Source organism: Haematobia irritans, chromosome 1 (genome assembly GCF_050003625.1).
Source record: "Haematobia irritans isolate KBUSLIRL chromosome 1, ASM5000362v1, whole genome shotgun sequence".
Lineage (NCBI taxonomy): Eukaryota > Metazoa > Arthropoda > Insecta > Diptera > Muscidae > Haematobia > Haematobia irritans.
In genome coordinates this window covers 249,033,525-249,053,938 of record NC_134397.1, presented here as the reverse complement: position 1 = coordinate 249,053,938, position 20,414 = coordinate 249,033,525, and the positions used below count along the sequence as shown (strand labels likewise).

Here is a 20,414-nt window from a genome sequence, read left to right as displayed (position 1 = left end):
GGCATATAATATTTTTGGGCTCAAAATGCTTCCAAACATATAATATGTTCACATAAAACAAACATATTAATGTTTCGGCAGTATCCAATAATATATGTGCTTCCTGCAAAATATGTTTGGAACATATGTTAAAGAAGCGATTTTTTTTGAGGGTGTAGAAATAAAGTGACAACATTTTATTCTTGTCCCTACATTGTGCTCCTACGTCCCAAAAAACGCTAAATAGTAGGAATTTTACCTGGTAACACTGCACACGACAGGGTATCTGCGCAGGCGCATAGACATCTAAAGCACAGCCACAGCAGCTAGTCAGCAGCAGCACCCAATGGCATCAGATATGAAGATCATGTGTTTATGGATGCATACCGAGGGGGAGTTTAACACATATCAAACGTCAAGTGTTTAACCGAAAATTCTTGGAATAAGGGTAAATATCCATTATTTCATGTTTAGCGTTCGAATGATGACGGTAGTCAATCAAACAAAAATTCTAGGTGAACAAAATGATGATGGGTCCATTTCAAAATGAGTTCTTCATTAGGTTTACATTCTTTTTTTTTTTGTTTGGGAATTAACGATTACATGGAATTGAATATGTGGTCAAATAGAATAAGAAAAGTAATCACGCACCATAATTTAGAAAATAGGTTTACTAATCTAATGAAGGCTTTTGATGGATTTATAGGTAAACCAAAAAATGACCGTGGAGTGTATGGAAAATTATTCTTAGGATTGCGTGTAATACCAAAAAAAAAAAAAGGATTATTTCTTATTTTTTTTGCCATGACCTTACTCACATGTATGCTTCGAAGCGCATCTTCTTGGTTTCATTCCACCCTGGGGATATATATTTACAACAGCAAACAAAAAGAACATCGAGATGTTCACCTTTTCAATATATGTCCATAAAACAATGGTCCTTTTGTTGTTATTGTTATGGTTATTGGCTATATATTCGGAACTTCATATTTATTTATGCGCTACACATTCTTTGACGTATATCACGATTTATAATGTTGGCGGTTGGTGGTTTTCATCATCATCAATGATTGTATACACTGAAAAAAAAAATCAAAATATTATCGTTAGCATTGATTAGATTTCTTGTTTTAGAGTGTGCAATGTGGGTGATATGTATAGTAACAAACTTCAGGTTGCTATTATTTTGTAAACCACTCCTCGGACAGTGACAGTTCGTTTAATTTTTTACAGGCTTACAAAAGCCGTTTGATCTATTGAATACGGAACTAAGGCGGCTATTCGTTTTGGAATTTTGTTTCTCCTGCTTGCTGCCATAATACTGGCAGTGTTCTATCGCATCCACAAAGTCGAGGGAAAAAATCGATAATAATACCAGAAATTATCCGAAAGGTGAATGCCATATTTGATTGAAATCCACGCCACAGTAGCGAGTTTGGTTACATAGAAAAAAATATCACCAAACTATTTCCAATTAAAAATTGATAAAACTTGAAAACGGAATCAATTAAAAAATTAACGTTTTAATTAAAATAAACAATAAAGACAATTAAGAAAATGATTGAGAATTATTTAATTAAAAAATATTTCCAAATAAAAAAATAAATGAAAATTTTAATTAAAAGATTTGCTGAATTAAATTTGATTGATGAGTTGATAAGTTGAAAAGTTTGATTGATTGATTGATAAGTTTTTAGAATTCAATTAAAATTGTAATTGAAACATTTTGGTGATATATATGTTTGCACAAAAAAAATGTTCTAAATCAATCACTAAATTAATCGATCCAATTAACTTTTTAATTGAAATGTCTAGTTGTAATTGGGCATAAAAAATATTTGAACAAAAAATTATTTGATTTGATTTCAAAATCATAATTAAGCTTTTAATTGATTTAATAAAAAAATTTAATTGATGTCGATGGAAAAACTGAATCAGTTTTTTAATTGGTTGAAAATTTTCTAGCATTTTGTAATAACTATTTTAATGATTTTATTTTAAAAACATGATTGTACCCATTAATTTTTTTAATAAAAATTAAAAAATTCAATAATTTTTCAACTGACTTAGTCTTCAGAGTTTGATTAAAATTAAAAAAAAAATAATCGTATCAATTAATTTTTTAATTAAAAATTTAACAAGTATATACGGCTGTAAGTTCGGCCAGACCGAATCTTATGTACCCTCCACCATGGATTGCGTAGAATGTTAGGTTAGGTTAGGTGTCAGCCCGAGGTATCAGACTCACTCAGACTATTCAGTCCATTGTGATACCACATTGGTGAACTTCTCTCTTATCACTGAGTGCTGCCCGATTCCATGTTAAGTTCAATGACAAGGGACCTCCGTTTTATAGCCGTGTCCGAACGGCGTTCCACATTGCAGTGAAACCACTTAGAGAAGTTTTGAAACCCTCAGAAATGTCACCCGCATTTCTGAGGTGGGATAATCCACCGCTGAAAAACTTTTTGGTGTTCGGTCGAAGCAGGAATCGAACCCACGACCTTGTGTATGCAAGGCGGGCATGCTAACCATTGCACCACGGTGGCTCCCATCGATTGCGTATAAACTTCTACGAAAGACTGTCATCCACAATCGAATTACTTGGGTTGTGGCAATATTTAAACATGGTTGTTAACGGCCACATACTTGCACAATGTACCAATTTTTAACTGACTCGGATGAAATCTGCTTCTCCAAGACGCTCCAAAACCAAATCTCGGGATCGGTTTATATGAGGGATATATATAATTATGGACTGATATGGACCAATACCTGCATGGTTATTAGAGACCATATACTAACACCATGTACTAAATTTCAATCACATCAGATTATTTCTTTAGCAAATTTTGTCAAAATTTTATTACTTTAGCAAAGTTTGTCAATATCTTATTTCTTTAGGAATTTTTTCTTTAGAAAATTTTGTCATAATTTTATTTCTTTAGAATAATTGGTCAAAATTTTATATCTAGAGCAAATTTTGTCAAAATTTTATTTATTTCGAAAATTTTGTCTAAATTTTATTTATTTAAAAATTTTGTCAAAATTTTATTTCTATAAAAATTTTTATCAACGTTTTATTTCTATAGAATTTTTTTTCAAAATATTATTTCTATAGAAAATTTTGTCAAAATGTTATTTCTTTAGAAAATTTTGTCAAAATTTTATTTCTTTAGAAAATTTCATTTCTATAGAAAATTTTGTCAAAATGTTATTTTTTTAGAAAATTGTGTTAAAATTATATTTTTTTTTTACAAAATTTCATTTCTATAGAAAATTTTGTCAAAATGTTATTTCTTTAAAAAAGTTAGTCACCATTTTATTTCTTTAGAAAATTTCATTTCTATAGAAAATTTTGTCAAAATTTTATTTCTGTTTTTGATCTCAGCTTAAAGCCATGCATTGACTAAACTACAAGTGTAGCTTAACCAACCCCTTTTTTACTTTTCCTCTGTTAGTTAAGCTACACTTGTAGTTTAGTCAATGCATGGCTTTAAGCTGAGATCAAAAACCACAATAACGATTGAAGAGAAGCCAACAATAACAAACAAAAAAATTTTATTTCTTTAGAAAATTCGGTCACACTTTTATTTCCTTAGAAAATTTCATTTCTATTTAAAATTTTGTCAAAATTTTATTTCCTTAGAAAGTTTGGTTAAAATTTTATTTCTATAGGAAATTTTGCCAAAATTTTACTTCTATAGATGATTCTGTCAAAATTTTATTTCTGTAGAAAATTTTGGCAAAATTTTATTTCTATAGAAAATTTTCTCAAAATGTTATTTCTATGGAAAATTTTGTCAACATTTTATTTCTATAAAAAATTTTGCCGAATTTTCATTTGTATAGAAAATTTTATCAACATTTTATTTCTATAGAAAATTTTGTCAAAATTTTATTTTTTTAGAAAATTTTATCAACATTTTATTTCTATAGAAAATTTTGTCAAAATTTTATTTCTATAGAAAATTTTGTCAAAATTTTATTTCTATAGAAAATTTTGTCTAAATTTTATTTCTATAGAAAATTTTGTCAAAATTTTATTTTAATAGAAAATTTTGTCAAAATTTTATTTCTATAGACATTTTTGTCAAAATTTTAATTCAATAGAAAATTTTGTCAACATTTTATTTCTATAGAAAATTTTGTCAAAATTGTATTTCTGTACAAAATTTTGTCTAAATTTTATTTCTATAGAAAATTTTGTCAAATTTTTATTTCTATAAAAATTTTTGTCAACGTTTTATTTCTATAGAATTTTTTTTCAAAATGTTATTTCTATAGAAAATTTTGTCAAGATGTTATTTCTTTAGGAAATTTTGTCAAAATTTTATTTCTTTAGAAAATTTCATTTCTATTGAAAATTTTGTCAAAATGTTATTTTTTTAGAAAATTGTGTTAAAATTATATTTTTTTTTTACAAAAAATCATTTCAATAGAAAATTTTGTCAACATGTTATTTCTTTAAAAAAGTTAGTCAACATTTTATTTCTTTGGAAAATTTCATTTCTATATAAAATTTTGTCAAAATTTTATTTCCTTAGAAAGTTTGGTTAAAATTTTATTTCTATAGAAAATTTTGCCAAAATTTTATTTCTTTAGAAATTTTTGTCAACATTTTATTTCTTTAGAAATTTTTGTCAAAATTTTATTTCTATAGAAAATTTTTTCAAAATTTTATTTCTATGGAAAATTTTGTCAACATTTTATTTCTATAAAAAATTTTGCCGATTTTCATTTGTATAGAAAATTTTATCAACATTTTATTTCTATAGAAAATTTTGTCAAAATTTTATTTTTTTAGAAAATTTTATCAACATTTTATTTCTATAGAAAATTTTGTCAAAATTTTATTTCTATAGAAAATTTTGTCAAAATTATATTTCTATAGAAAATTTTGTCAAAATTTTATTTCTTTAGAAAATTTTGTCAATATTTTATTTCAATAGAAAATTGTGTCAAAATTTTATTTTAATAGAAAGTTGTGTCAAAATTTTATTTCTATAGACATTTTTGTCAAAATTTTAATTCAATAGAAAATTTTGTCAACATTTTATTTCTATAGAAAATTTTGTCAAAATGTTATTTCTTTTGAAAATTTGAAGATCAAAAACCACAATAACGATTGAAGAGAAGCCAACAATAACAAACAAAAAAATTTTATTTCTTTAGAAAATTCGGTCACACTTTTATTTCCTTAGAAAATTTCATTTCTATTTAAAATTTTGTCAAAATTTTATTTCCTTAGAAAGTTTGGTTAAAATTTTATTTCTATAGAAAATTTTGCCAAAATTTTACTTCTATAGATGATTCTGTCAAAATTTTATTTCTGTAGAAAATTTTGGCAAAATTTTATTTCTATAGAAAATTTTCTCAAAATTTTATTTCTATGGAAAATTGTGTCAACATTTTATTTCTATAAAAAATTTTGCCGAATTTTCATTTGTATAGAAAATTTTATCAACATTTTATTTCTATAGAAAATTTTGTCAAAATTTTATTTTTTAGAAAATTTTATCAACATTTTATTTCTATAGAAAATTTTGTCAAAATTTTATTTCTATAGAAAATTTTGTCAAAAATTTTACTTCTATAGAAAATTTTGTCAAAATTTTATTTCAATAGAAAATTTTGTCAAAATTTTATTTTAATAGAAAATTTTGTCAAAATTTTATTTCTATAGACATTTTTGTCAAAATTTTAATTCAATAGAAATTTTGTCAACATTTTATTTCTATAGAAAATTTTGTCAAAATTGTATTTCTGTAGAAAATTTTGTCTAAATTTTATTTCTATAGAAAATTTTGTCAAATTTTTATTTCTATAAAAATATTTGTCAACGTTTTTATTTCTATAGAATTTTTTTTCAAAATGTTATTTCTATAGAAAATTTTGTCAAGATGTTATTTCTTTAGAAAATTTTGTCAATATTTTATTTCTTTAGAAAATTTCATTTCTATTGAAAATTTTGTCAAAATGTTATTTTTTTAGAAAATTGTGTTAAAATTATATTTTTTTTTTACAAAAAATCATTTCAATAGAAAATTTTGTCAACATGTTATTTCTTTAAAAAAGTTAGTCAACATTTTATTTCTTTAGAAAATTTAATTTCTGTATAAAATTTTGCCAAAATTTTATTTCTTTAGAAAAATTGGTCAAAATTTTATTTCTTTAGAAAAATTTGTCAACATTTTATTTTAATAGAAAATTTTGTCAAAATTTTATTTCTATCGAAAATTTTGTCAAAATTTTATTTCTATAGAAAATTTTGTCAAAATTTTATTTCTATAGAAAATTTTGTCAAAATTTTATTTCTATATAGAGAATTTTGTCAAAATTTTATTTCTATAGAAAACTTTTCAAAATTTTATTTCTTTAGCAAATTTTGTCAAAATTTTATTTCTTTAGGAAATTTTTCTTTAGAAAATTTTGTCATAATTTTATTTCGTAGAATAATTGGTCAAAATCTTATTTCTAGAGAAAATTTTGTCAAAATGTTATTTCTATAGAAAATTTTGTCAAATGTTATTTCTTTAGAAAATTTTGTCAACATTGTATTTTTTACAAAATTTCATTTCTATAGAAAATTTTGTTTTATGCTGAAATCAAGAAAACGACAACAATGATTAAAGAACAAAACCAACAATAACAAAACAAAACGAATGAAAGAAAAGAAGAAGAGGAAGCACGCTTGAAATAAACCCAGTCAACTGCACTCAAATCGATGATTTGACGGTGGCAAAGGAAAAGAGTTGTGTTTGTACGAATTTATTTCGGCATAAGCCGGCTATCAATGTAAAGCCTTTTTTCGGAAGGTTCAAGTGTGGTTCATTGTTGGGTTTAATGAACTGCCTGAATTTATTCTGATAATTGGTTGATAGTTTTGCTGCAAGTAGAGGATGCTGATGAGGAATGTGGTAATTCCGAAACGTGCGTCCATCCAACCATATTGCAGTTTATAGGGCTTTGCCCAAATAAATTTGACAAACATTATTTTCCTCTGTTGGTTAAGCTACACTTGTAGTTTAGTCAATGCATGGTTTTAAGCTGAAATCAAGAAAACGACAACAAAAATGTTATTTCTTTAGAAAATTTGGTCAAAATTTTATGTCTTTAGAAAATTTCATTTATATAGACAATTTTGTCAAAATTGTATTTCTTTAGAAAATTTGGTTAACATTTTATTTCTACAGAAAATTTTGCCAAATTTTTACCTCCATAGATGATTTTGTCAAAATTTTATTTCTTTAGAATTTTTTTGTCACAATTTTATTTCTATAGAAAATTTTCTCAAAATTTTATTTCTATAGAAAATTTTCTCAAAATTTTATTTCTTTAGAAATTTTTGTCAAAATTTTATTTCTATAGAAAATTTTCTCAAAATTTTATTTCTATAGAAAATTTTGTCAACATTTTATTTCTATAGAAAATTTTGGCAAAATGTAGTTCTATATATGATTTTGTCAAAATTTTATTTTATAGAAAATTTTGTCAAGATTTTATTTCTTTAGAAAAATTGGTGAAAATTTCATTACTGGGAGTTGAGTACCTGACCAGACTCCTCAATTTGTCCTTGAAATCACCCATTATACCCGATGTCTGGAAGATGGGTAGGATGAGTCCACTACTGAAGACAAGCAAAGACTCGAGCAAGGGTGAATCGTACAGACTGATTTCCCTTCTCTCGCCAGTAGCCAAGACAATTGAGGCACTACTCCTCCCCTTTGCATGTCATTTCAGCATTTATAAATAGGGTACTCAATCAGCCCAAGCCGTGTCACAGGACGATGCCACACTATTCGAGGACATCGAGAACACGTCTCTACCGGCAGGAACCAAGCGTTGGGTTTTGAATTATCTGTGCAGACGCCAGTCGTACGTGGAATTCAGGGACAAGAAGTCAAACCCCCGCAGAGTTAAACAGGGAGTGCTCCAGGTGGGGTGATATCTCCGGCACTGTTTAATCTCTACCTGTCTTCGATTCAACCCCCCTGACGGCGTCGAGATTTTATCATATGCGGACGATTGTACAATCATGGCATCCGGGTCCATTGTTGATGACATATGCGATCGATTGAGCGTCTACCTCGCTGATCTTACCAGTTATTTAACTAATTTTGTCAAAATTTTATTTCTTTAGAAAAATTGGTAAATATTTTAATTCTATAAAAAATTTGTCAAAATTTTATTTCTATAGAAAAATTATGGAGTACCTCTTTGCAAAGTCTACCAAAATAACTCGAATTGTACCAATCTACCAAACAGTAAAAAATCGACCAGTTTTGGTAGCATTCTACCAACTGTGACATTCTCTTCTACCTCTAGCAACCATGCAAAAAGTAGTCCAAATCGATATATAATTATATATCCCAAGATTTGATTTCCCACGTATACTGCAGGTGCAGATTTCATCCGATGCAGTTGAGATTTAGACCTCTAATAACCGTGCGAAAATTGGTTTATATAGGTTCCTAATTATTTATAGTCTCCTCTATATAAACCGATCGAGAATTTAATTGTTTTATGTACGGCTGCATATACTTGTTTGTAGTATTTTTCACAGTGTACGATTTATTTTTCCTTCCGTGACAGTAAAACAAACAAATATTTCCAATTGAGCGGATATTTGTTTAGTGATAAGGACACATTAAAAAAGACAAAGCGCTACCGTTGCAATCGGTCGGCCGTTTTATATGCCGCATATTGGGATTATTACTATCATCATCATCATCATCACAGCCATAGAGTTTGTTAGCTTGTGAATTTTGCATTTTATATTTACCCCTGCACAATTCAATTCCTGATGCATTTCGATATTCTTGCCAGGCTGGTACGCCTCAGTCACCATCACCATTGCGGGGTATTGATGATGTTTGTTGTCGATTGGTCGCTTGGACGAAAGAATTCTAGGAAAATCAACCAACCAAACTCGTTACCATTCATGGTAACTTTGGCAAAGGTAGAGAAGAAAAACCTCTAAAGAATAATAAATAATTTCAAACAAGCACAAGCAATGGCAGGAGGTAATTTTGGAGTGTGAACCAAACAAAGGGATGGGTGAGAGGAGATTCTATGGATAACGTTGAACAGGGAGCACAAATAAATTTAGTGCGGATAAATGTTCAGGCTGGTCGAATTTTATGAATCGTATACCATGCATAACATATAGCAAAAATTTCACAAATATAAAAAAGGAAAAGATTTTCTAACAAGAAGTGTTGTAAGGGATTGTAATGAAGATCCAAATGACGACCTTCGACCATTGGGCTTTTTATAAAACCGAAGGCTCAACTTTACGAAAAAGGCGATTGGTTTTTTTTTTTTTAATTTAAAAAAGTCGATTTTTGACTTTTGGGACTATTGAAAAACCGACTTTTGACTTTTTGATAAATTGTCAACAAAAGCTAAATAACATTTTCTATAGAAATAAAATTGTGACAAAAATTTCTATAGAACTAAAATTTTGATAAATATTTGACAAAATTTTCTATAGAGATAACATTTTGAAAAAATTTTCTATACAAAATACAACTTTAACAAAAATTTTTATATCAAAAAAATCTTGGCAAAATTTTCGATAGAAATAAAATCTTGACAAAATTTTCTATAGGAATAAAATTTTGACACAATTTTCTACAGAAATAATATTTTGACAAAATTTTCTATAGAAATAAAATTTTGACTAAATTTTCTGTAGAAATAAAATTTTGACAAAATTTTCTATTGAAATAAATTTTTGACAAAATTTTCTATTGAAATAAAATTTTGGGAAAATTTTCTATAGAAATAAACTGTTGACAAAATTTTCTATAGAAATAAAATTTTGACAAATTTTTCTACAGAAATAAAATGTTGACAAAATTTTTCAATTGAAATAAAATGTTGACCCAATTTTCTAGAGAAATAAAATTTTGACAAAATTTTCTACAGAAATAAAATTTTGACAAAATTTTCTACAGAAATAAAATGTTGACAAAATTATTCAATTGAAATAAAATGTTGACACAATTTTCTACAGAAATAAAATTTTGACAAAATTTTCTATTGAAATAAAATTTTGGGAAAATTTTCTATAGAAATAAAATTTGGAGAAACTGTTCTATAGAAATAAAATTTTGACAAAATTTTGTATCTCCCACATATAGACCGATCTTCCGACTTGACTAATCCAATTTTTGACAAAATTTTCTATAGAAATAAAATGTTGAAAAATAAATTCTATGGAAATAAAATTTTGTAAAATTTTCTATAGAAATTTTACAAAATTTTCTATAGAAATAAAATTTTGACAAAATTGTCTATAGAAATAAAATTTTGAAAAAAATTTCTATAGAAATACAATTTTTACAAAATTTTCTGTAGAAATAAAATTTTGACAAAATTGTCTATAGAAATAAAATTTTGACAAAATTTTCAATAGAAATAAAATTTTGACAAAATTGTCTATAGAAATAAAATTTTGAAAAAATTTTCTATAGGAATAAACTATTGGCTAACTTTTCTATAGAAATAAAATTTTGAAAAAATTTTCCATAGAAACAAATTTTTCTATAGAAATAAAATTTTGTCAAATTTTCTATAGAAAAAACATTTTGACAAAATTTTCTATAGAAATAAAATTTTGGGAAAATTTTCTATAGAAATAAAATGTTGACAAAATTTTCTATAGAAATACAATTTTTACAAAATTTTCTATAGAAATAGATTGTTGACAATATTTTCTATAGAAATAAAATTTTTACAAAATTGTCTATAGAAGAAAAATTTTGACAAAATTTTCCACGGAAACAAAATTTTGACAAAATTTTTCTATAGAAATAAAATTTTGGGAAAATTTTCTAACGAAATAAAATTTGTACCAATTTTTTTTTTATAGAAATAAGACTTTAAATTTGGCACAAGTATGTATTTTGGGTCCGAATAGAACCCTATGATTTTATATAGAAATAAAACTTTGACAAAATTTTCTATTGAAATAAAATTTTAACAAAATTTTCTATAGAAATAAAATTTTGACAAAATTTAAAATCTTGACATTTTCTAAAGAAGTAAAGTTTGACAAAATTTTCTATAGAATTATAATTTTAACAAAATTTTCTATAGACATAAAATTTTGAAAAAAATTTCTATAGACATAAAATTTTGAAAAAAATTTCAATAGAAATAAATTTCTAATAGAAATAAAACTTTGACAAAATTTTCTATTGAAATAAAATTTTAACAAAATTTTCTATAGAAATAAAATTTTGACAAAATTTAAAATCTTGACGTTTTCTAAATAAGTAATGTTTACAAAATTTTCTATAGAATTATAATTTTAACAAAATTTTCTATAGACATAAAATTTTGAAAAAAAAATTCTATAGAACTAAAATTTTGACAAAATTTTCTATTGAAACAAAGTTTTAACCAAATTTTCTATAGAAATAAAATTTTTACAAAATTTTCCATAGAAATGAAATGTTGAAAAAATTTGACAAATTTTTCTATAGAAATAAAATGTTGGGAAAATTTTCTAAAGAAATAAAATTTTGACAAAATTTTTTATAGAAATAAAATTTTTACAAAAATTTTCTATTGAAATAAAATTTTGACAAAATTTTCTATTGAAATAAAATTTTGGGAAAATTTTCTATAGAAATAAAATTTTGACCGATTTTTTTATAGAAATAAAATTTTAACAAAATTTTCTATAGAAATAAAATTTTTATAAAATTGTCTACAGAAATAAAATTTTGACAAAATTTTCTATTGAAATAAAATTTTGACCCAATTTTCTAGAGAAATAAAATTTTTACAAAATTTTCTATAGAAATAAAATTTTCTATAGGAATAAAATTTTGACAAAATTTTCTATAGAAATAAAATTCTGACAAAATTTTCTACATAAATAAAATTTTGACAAAATTTTCCACGGAAACAAAATTTTGACAAAATTTTCTACAGAAATAAAATGTTTACAAAATTTTCTATAGAAATAAAATGTTGACAAAATTTTCTATAGAAATAATATTTTGACAAAATTTTCTATAGAAATATAATGTCGACAATATTTTCTATAGAAATAAAATTTTTACAAAATTGTCTATAGAAGTAAAATTTTGGCACTATTTTCCACGGAAACAAAATTTTGACAAAATTTTCTAACGAAATAAAATGTTTACCAATTTTTTTTTATAGAAATAAGACTTTAAATTTGGCACAAGTATGTATTTTGGGTCCGAATAGAACCCTATGATTTTCTATAGAAATAAAATGTTGGCAAAATTTTCTATAGAAATAAAATTTTGATAAAATTTTCTACAGAATTTGAAATCTTGACATTTTCTATAGAAGTAAAGTTTGACAAAATTTTCTATAGAAATAAAATTTTCACAAAATTTTCTATAGAAATAAAATTTTGAAAAAAAATTTCTATAGACATAAAGTTTTGGCAAAATTTTCTATTGAAACAAAATTTTCTATGGAAATAAAATTTTAAGAAAATTTTCCATAGAAATAAAATGTTGAAAAAAATTTCTATAGAAAAAAATTTTGACAATTTTTTCTATAGAAATATAATGTTGGGAAAATTTTCTAAAGAAATAAAATTTTGACAAAATTTTTTATAGAAATAAAATGGAAATAAAATTTTGAAATATCTTCTATAAAAATAAAATTTTGACCAATTTTTTGATAGAAATAAAATGTTGACCGAATTTTTTATAGAAATGTAATTTTCACCGAATTTTTTATACAAATATAATTTTGACAAAATTTTCTATAGAAATAAAATTTTTGTAGAATTTTTTTGTTCGAGTGGTTGCCGATGTGTTACAAATGGAATGTTATATTAGAATACCATCCATGCCAAAGTCCAGCGTAAACCAAGAAAAACACTAATAAAGAATAAACTGCAAATATTTGTTATAAGAAAGTTTTATGGATATTATATGGAAATTTTTGTGATGAATATCATCCCAGATTATGATGATGTGTGAATGGTGGAGTTGTGACAACTCGCCTTGAGGTATTTTTTATGCATTTATGCATATTAAAATCTTATAATTGATGGCATATGCAACATAAGGTCACAATAATTAAGACATTTAACCAGATATACAATAATAAAAAGTTAAATTAAAAGCACCATTTATTTCAGAATCAATTAGACTATAAAGAGTACATTGTGATAGAATAAAAATTATTATGATTTGTCACAAAACTGCCACAAGGTGGAAAACCTTGCTCGCTACTAATTTTTATTGTGTATTTTTATGGAATTTTAAAAGTCAATTATTTTCTAAATAATATATTGTGTGCTTGCTTCATTTTTTTTTTCTTTCTAGGATTCCTTTTACAACCATTTCGTAAACCAAAACGTGTCCGAACAGCATTTTCACCAACGCAACTTTTAAAATTGGAACATGCGTTTGAAGAGAATCACTATGTGGTGGGGGCAGAACGAAAACAATTGGCTCAAAATTTAAGTCTGACTGAAACTCAGGTAAGAAAAAAATAACAAATGATGAATGTACACAGAAAAAAACAAGTAAGGAAAGTCTAAAGTCGGGCGGGGCCGACTATACTATACCCTGCACCACTTTGTAGATATAAATTTTCGATACCATATCACATCCGTCAAATGTGTTGGGGGCTATATATAAAGGTTTGTCTCAAATACATACATTTAAATATCACTCGATGTGGACAGAATTTGATAGACTTCTACAAAATCTATAGACTCAAAATTGAAGTCTGCTAATGCACTAGGGTGGAACACAATGTTAGTAAAAATGCACTTATATCGGGCGAAAGATATATATGGGAGCTATATATATAAATCTGAATCGATTTCAACCAAATTTGGCACACATAGCTACAATGCTAAATCTACTCTCTGCAAAATTTCAACCAAATTGGGCCAAAACTCTGGTTTTTAGGACCATATTAGTCCATATCGGGCGAAAGATATATATGGGAGCTATATCTAAATCTGAACCGATTTCAATCAAATTTTGCACACTTGACTATACTACTAATTGTACTCCTAGTGCAAAATTTCAACCAAATTCGGCCCAAAATGTGGCTTCTGGGGCCATATAAGTCAATATCGGGCGAAAGATATATATGGGAGCTATATCTAAATCTGAACCGATTTCAATCAAATTTTGCACACATGACTATACGACTAAGTGTTATGTTTGTACAAAATTTCAAGCAAATCGGTATAAAACTCTGGCTGCTGGGACCATATTAGTCCATATCGGGCGAAAGATATATATGGGAGCTATATATAAATCTGAACCGATTTCTTCCAAAATCAATAGGGTTCTATTCTGACCCAAATTAGGAATATGTGCCAAATTTTAAGGCGATTGGACTTAAATTGCGACCTAGACTTTGATCACAAAAATGTGTTCACAGACAGACGGACGGACGGACGGACGGACAGACGGACAGACGGACAGCCGGACAGACGGACATGGTTATATCGACTCAGGGACCCACCCTGAGCATTATTGCCAAGGACACCATTTGTCTATCTCGTCTCCTTCTGGGTGTTACAAACATATGCACTAACTTATAATACCCTGTTCCACAGTGTGGCGCAGGGTATAAACACCCATTTAATTTTATTAAATTTTGTCAAAATTTTATTTTTTAGAAAATTTTGTCAAAATTTTATTTCCATACAACATTTTGTCAAAATTTATTTCTGTAGAAATTTTAGCCAAAATTGTATATCTGTAGAAAGTTTTGTCAAAATTTTGTTTCTACACACAAAAAAAAATTTTTCTGATTCAATCACCAAATTAATTGATCCAATTAATTTTTTAATTGAAATGTCTTCAATCACGAAAATGATAGTATCAATCACAGTTTTAATTGGGCATAGAAAAAATTCTTGATTAAAAAATTAATTGATTTTTTCAGCAAATTGCAATTAATTTTTTAACTGATTCAATTAAAAATTTAATTGATGTTGATTGCAAAACTCAATCAATTTATTAATTAAAAAAGGTAACTATTTTTAATTACTTTCTGAATTGGGTTAGAGTTTTTACTTGGATTAACAAATGATTGTTTGAAATACATCTTTAATTAAAAATTAAAAAAGAAATCAGCACTTTTTTAACTGAATTAGTCTTCCGAATTTGATTAAAAAGTTAATTGTATCAATTAATTTTTTAATTAAAAATTTTAAAATTTTCAATCATTGACTTAATTATCTTAATGTTTCTATCATGATTAAAAAGTTAGTTGTATCAATTAATTTATTAATTGAAAAAAATTTTCAACTTCAATTAACTTTTTAATTGGAAATATTTTGGTGATATTTTTTTCTGTGTATACAAAATTTTGTCAAAATTGTATTTCTATAGGAAAATTTTGTCAAAAATTTACTTCTATCGAAAATGTTGTAAAAATTTTATTTTAATGGAAATGTTTGCCAAAATTTTGTTTCTATAGAAAATTTTGTCAAAATGTTATTTCTATAGGAAAATTTAGTCACAATTTTATTTCTCTAGGAAATTTTATTAACATTTTATTTCTATTGAAAATTTTGTCAAAAATTCATTTCTATCGAAAATTTTGTCAATATTTTATTTCTATAGAATATTTTGTCACAATTTTATCTCGCTAGGAAATTTTGTCAAAAATTTATTTTCTATAGAAAATTTTGTCCAAATATTATTTGTATAGAAAATCTTGTACACATTTTATTTCTATAAACAATTTTGTCAAAATTTTATTTCTATAGGAAAATTTTGTAAAAAATTTACTTCTATTGAAAAATTTGTCAAAAATTTATTTCTATCGAAAATTTTTTCCAAATTATATTTCTGTAGAAAAATTTTGTCACAATTTTATTTCGCTAGGAAATTTTGTCACAATTTTATTTCTATAGAAAATTTTGTCCAAATTTTATTTCTATAGAAAATTTATTTCTATGGAAAATTTTGTTCAAAATTTATTTCTATGGAAACTTGTCAAAATTTTATTTGTATAGAAAATTTTATCCACATTTTATTTCTATAGAAAATTTTGTCAAAATTTTATTTCTATAGAAAATTTTCTCCAAATTTTGTTTCTATAGAAAATTTTGTAAACATTTTATTTCTATAGAAAATTTTGTCAAAATTTTATTTGTATAGAAAATTTTGTCACAATTTCAATTCTCTAGGAAATTTTGTCAAAATTTTATTTCTATAGGAAAATTTTGTCACAATTTTATTTCTCTAGGAAATTTTATCAAAATTTTATTTCTATAGAAAATTTTGTCACAATTTTATTTCTCTACGAAATTTTGGAAAAATTTTATTTCTATAGAAAATTTTGTCAAAAATTTATTTCTATAGAAAATTTTGTCAAAAATTTATTTCTATCGCAAATTTTGTCAATATTTTATTTCTATAGAAATTTTGTCAAAATTTTATTTCTATAGAAAATTTTGTCAAAATTTTATTTCGATAGAAAATTTTGTCAAAATTTTATTTCTATTGAAAATTTTGTCAAAAATTTATTTCTATCGAAAATTTTGTCAATATTTTATTTCTATAGGATATTTTTTCAAAATTTTATTTCTCTAGGAAATTTTGTCAAAATTTTATTTCTGTAGAAAATTTTGTAAAAATTTTATTTCTATAGAAAATTTTGTCACAATTTTATTTCTCTACGAAATTTTGTAAAAATTTTATTTCTATAGAAAATTTTGTCAAAAATTTATTTCTATAGAAAATTTTGTCAAAAATTTATTGCTATCGCAAATTTTGTCAATATTTTATTTCTATAGAAATTTCGTCACAATTTGATTTCTATAGAAAATTGTGTCACAATTTTATTTCTCTAGGAAATTTTGTCAAAATTTTATTTCTATAGAAAATTTTGTCAACATTTTATTTTTATTGAAAATTTTGTCACAATTTTATTTCTATTGAAAATGTTGTCAAAAATTTTATTTCTATAGAATGTTTGGTCACAATTTTATTTTTATTGAAAATTTTGTCACAATTTTATTTCTATTGAAAATTTTGTCAAAATTTTATTTCTATAGGAAAATTTTGTCACAATTTTAATTCTCTAGGAAATTTTATCAAAATTTTATTTCTATAGGAAAATTGTGTCAAAATTTTATTTCTATTGAAAATTTTGCCAAAAATTTATTTCTATCGAAAATTTTGTCAATATTTTATTTCTATAGAAAATTTTGTCACAATTTTATTTCTCTAGGAAATTTTGTCAAAATTTTATTTCTATAGAAAATTTTGTCAAAAATTTACTTCTATCGAAAATTTTGTCAATATTTTATTTCTATAGAAAATTTTGTCACAATTTTATTTCTTAGGAAAATTGTGTCAAAATTTTATTTCTATTGAAAATTTTGCCAAAAATTTATTTCTATCGAACATTTTGTCAATATTTTATTTCTATAGAAAATTTTGTCACAATTTTATTTTTCTAGGAAATTTTGTCAAAATTTTATTTCTATAGAAAATTTTGTCAAAAATTTATTTCTATCGAAAATTTTGTCAATATTTTATTTCTATAGAAAATTTTGTCACAATTTTATTTCTCTAGGAAATTTTGTCAAAATTGTATTTCTATAGAAAATTTTGTCAAAATTTTATTTCTATAAAAAATTTTGTCAAAATTTTATTTCTCGTAGAAAATTTTGTCAAAATTTTATTTCCTATAGAAAATTTTATCGGAATTTTATTTCTATCGAAAATTTTGTGAAAATATTATTTCTATGGAAAATTCTATAGAAAATTATGTCAAAATTTTAATTCTATAGGAAAATTTTGTCACAATTTTATTTCTCTAGGAAATTTTATCAACATTTTATTTCTATAGGAAAATTGTGTCAAAATTTTATTTCTATTGAAAATTTTGCCAAAAATTTATTTCTATCGAAAATTTTGTCAATATTTTATTTCTATAGAAAATTTTGTCACAATTTTATTTCTCTAGGAAATTTTGTCAAAATTTTATTTCTATAGAAAATTTTGTCAAAATTTTATTTCTATAGAAAATTTTGTCAATATTTTATTTCTATAGAAAATTTTGTGAAAATATTATTTTTATGGAAAATTCTGTTAAAATTTTATTTCTATAGAAAATTTTGTGAAAATATTATTTCTACAGAAAATTTTGTGATAATATTATTTCTATAGAAGATTTTGTCAAAATTTTATTTCTATAGAAAATTTGGTTAAAATTTTATTTATATAGAATATTTTGTCAAAATTTTATTTCTATAGAAAATTTTGTCAACATTTAATTTCTATAGAAAATTTTGTGAAAATATTATTTCTATAGAAAATTTTGTCAATATTTTATTTCTATAGAAAATTTTGTGAAAATATTATTTTTATGGAAAATTCTGTTAAAATGTTATTTCTATAGAAAATTTTGTTACAACTTTATTTCTCTAGGAAATTTTGTAAAAATTTTATTTCTATACAATGTTCGATCAAAATTTTGTTTCTATAGAAAATTTGGTCAAAATTGTATTTGTATAGAAAATTTTTTCAAAAATTTATTTCTATAGAAAATTTGGTCAAAATTTTATTTCTATAGAAAATATTGTCGAAGTTTGATTTCTATAGAAAATTTTGCCAAAAACTTTGTTAGTCAAAATTTGTTTCAATTAGAAGAAATAAATTGTAATCTATCAACCCCTTTCAGCATTTATGTATGGACTTCAATAAAACAAACCATTATTTTCAACTTTCCAAAATTCTTATGGAATCAACGCCATTAGGACCAACACCGCCCATCTACTCTTATATAGAAAAAAGTTGAGGTGAAAACAATTTCACTGAATTCGTAAAAGTTGGCAGGGGAAAACGTCTTACCCGAACCGTTAAGTGATTGCATGTCAACTGGTCGTTAAGTGAGCTTAAGTGGCTTGAATTATTTGCTCTATTCGCCTACACAAATACTGGCAGGCAGACGGACGGACCGACAAGCCTTTCCATTTAGGAAAACCCTTAGCCTTAGTAAAATTTCCTTTGCCATGATATGTGGATAAGGGTTGATTGGCAAATTTGCCAACCAACAGGCACAAATGACTTCTGACACCCTTTAAGGCAAATGCTTGCCCGTTGGACGCAACATTTGTTTGGCAAGCTGCTTCTGAGGTATTCATGCTCTTTCCTCCCTTTTTTTGTATAAAGGGTGGGTATTGAGAAGTCTATTATAAATTGCAAGAAAATTACAGTTGGCAATAAAAGTAAACGCCTGCTAAATATTCTTACGTTATTAAGTGAGAATTTACATGGTCATAACTTTGGGTTAGTTCAAATAGCCTGGATGGGTAGGGGGGGATCCAAGGCAGGGAAGCCCAAAAACCAAGGATGGGAACAAGTTAATGGTCCTCTTAGGGACATTAAGCTATCACGTGTGTGTCTGTGTTTTTTATTCAATTGTTCCTTTCTCTTTGGCAGGTGAAAGTTTGGTTCCAAAATCGTCGCACCAAACACAAACGCATGCAACAGGAGGGCGATAGCGACACCAAGAGTCAAAAAGGTAGCCAATCAGGTGATAATGAGGGTAAAAATGATGGCTCCCAAACAAGTTTCGAGGACCAAGATGATTTGGATATGGCCGAGGGTGATGATATCGATGAAGATGAGGATGAAGTTATCGATATGGATGATTACGATGACCATGACCACTTGATGGATGCCGAAGAAAGGAAACGTTTGATGAGTGAACATTTTCAAGAAATGCAACAAAGACATTTTGCCCAAGGGCAAATGTTTCAACAACAAAGCCAACAGCATCAGCAATTTTTGCATCAACATTTCTTTCAGCAGCAGCAACAGCAGCAATTGTATGCTCAAAATGAGCACCAAAGACAGCAGCAACAGCAGCAGCAGCCACCGCCACAAGACCGTTCTCCAGCATCTCAGCAACAGAGTTCTCCAAAACATTAACCCCGTGTTTTAGAGTTCTAACCATCATCCCCTAGCATCAATCATTGTAGCCAATCGTATTTATTCATTTTTATCATTTAAGTTAAACTTCTTCTTCAAAATCTCTACAAGGCCAGCAATTATCTGTTGGCCATCTTCTTTTGTAAATATTGTGTATACAAATTTTAAATAATCCCATGTATTTATATATTATTATGTTCCTTTAGTTACATTTATTTTTAATTTACATTCTAGTAGATTTGTTTTTTTTATCTTAACGTACAAAGTTTCGCATATGTATTACTAAAATTTCCGAATACTATATCTTAAAAAATATACAAACAAAAAGTATTAATATATTCACATATATATTAAATATAAAGAAACAAAAACAAACAATTTGTATAATTAAATAAAATATTGTATAAATTATAAATATTATTAAAATTCAATGAACTATTTTGGTTTAATGTAGACCAGGTAGGTAATGTATTCCAATCTCACTTGCCCCAAAAAGCAAAAATTATC

General features: G+C 25.3%; 1 protein-coding gene across 1 annotated transcript in view; it reads left to right on the top strand.

Moving 5' to 3' along the window:
- The window catches only part of E5 (empty spiracles homeobox protein E5), a 42,596-nt gene extending 22,401 nt beyond the window's left edge, over positions 1 to 20,195 (top strand). The window contains exons 2-3 of the mRNA XM_075288583.1: positions 13,311 to 13,468; positions 19,416 to 20,195. Coding sequence (XP_075144698.1) covers positions 13,311 to 13,468; positions 19,416 to 19,907 — 650 coding nt within the window. The 3' untranslated portion in view covers positions 19,908 to 20,195. The remainder of the gene's footprint in view (positions 1 to 13,310; positions 13,469 to 19,415) is intronic.
- Positions 20,196 to 20,414: the final 219 nt, after the last annotated feature.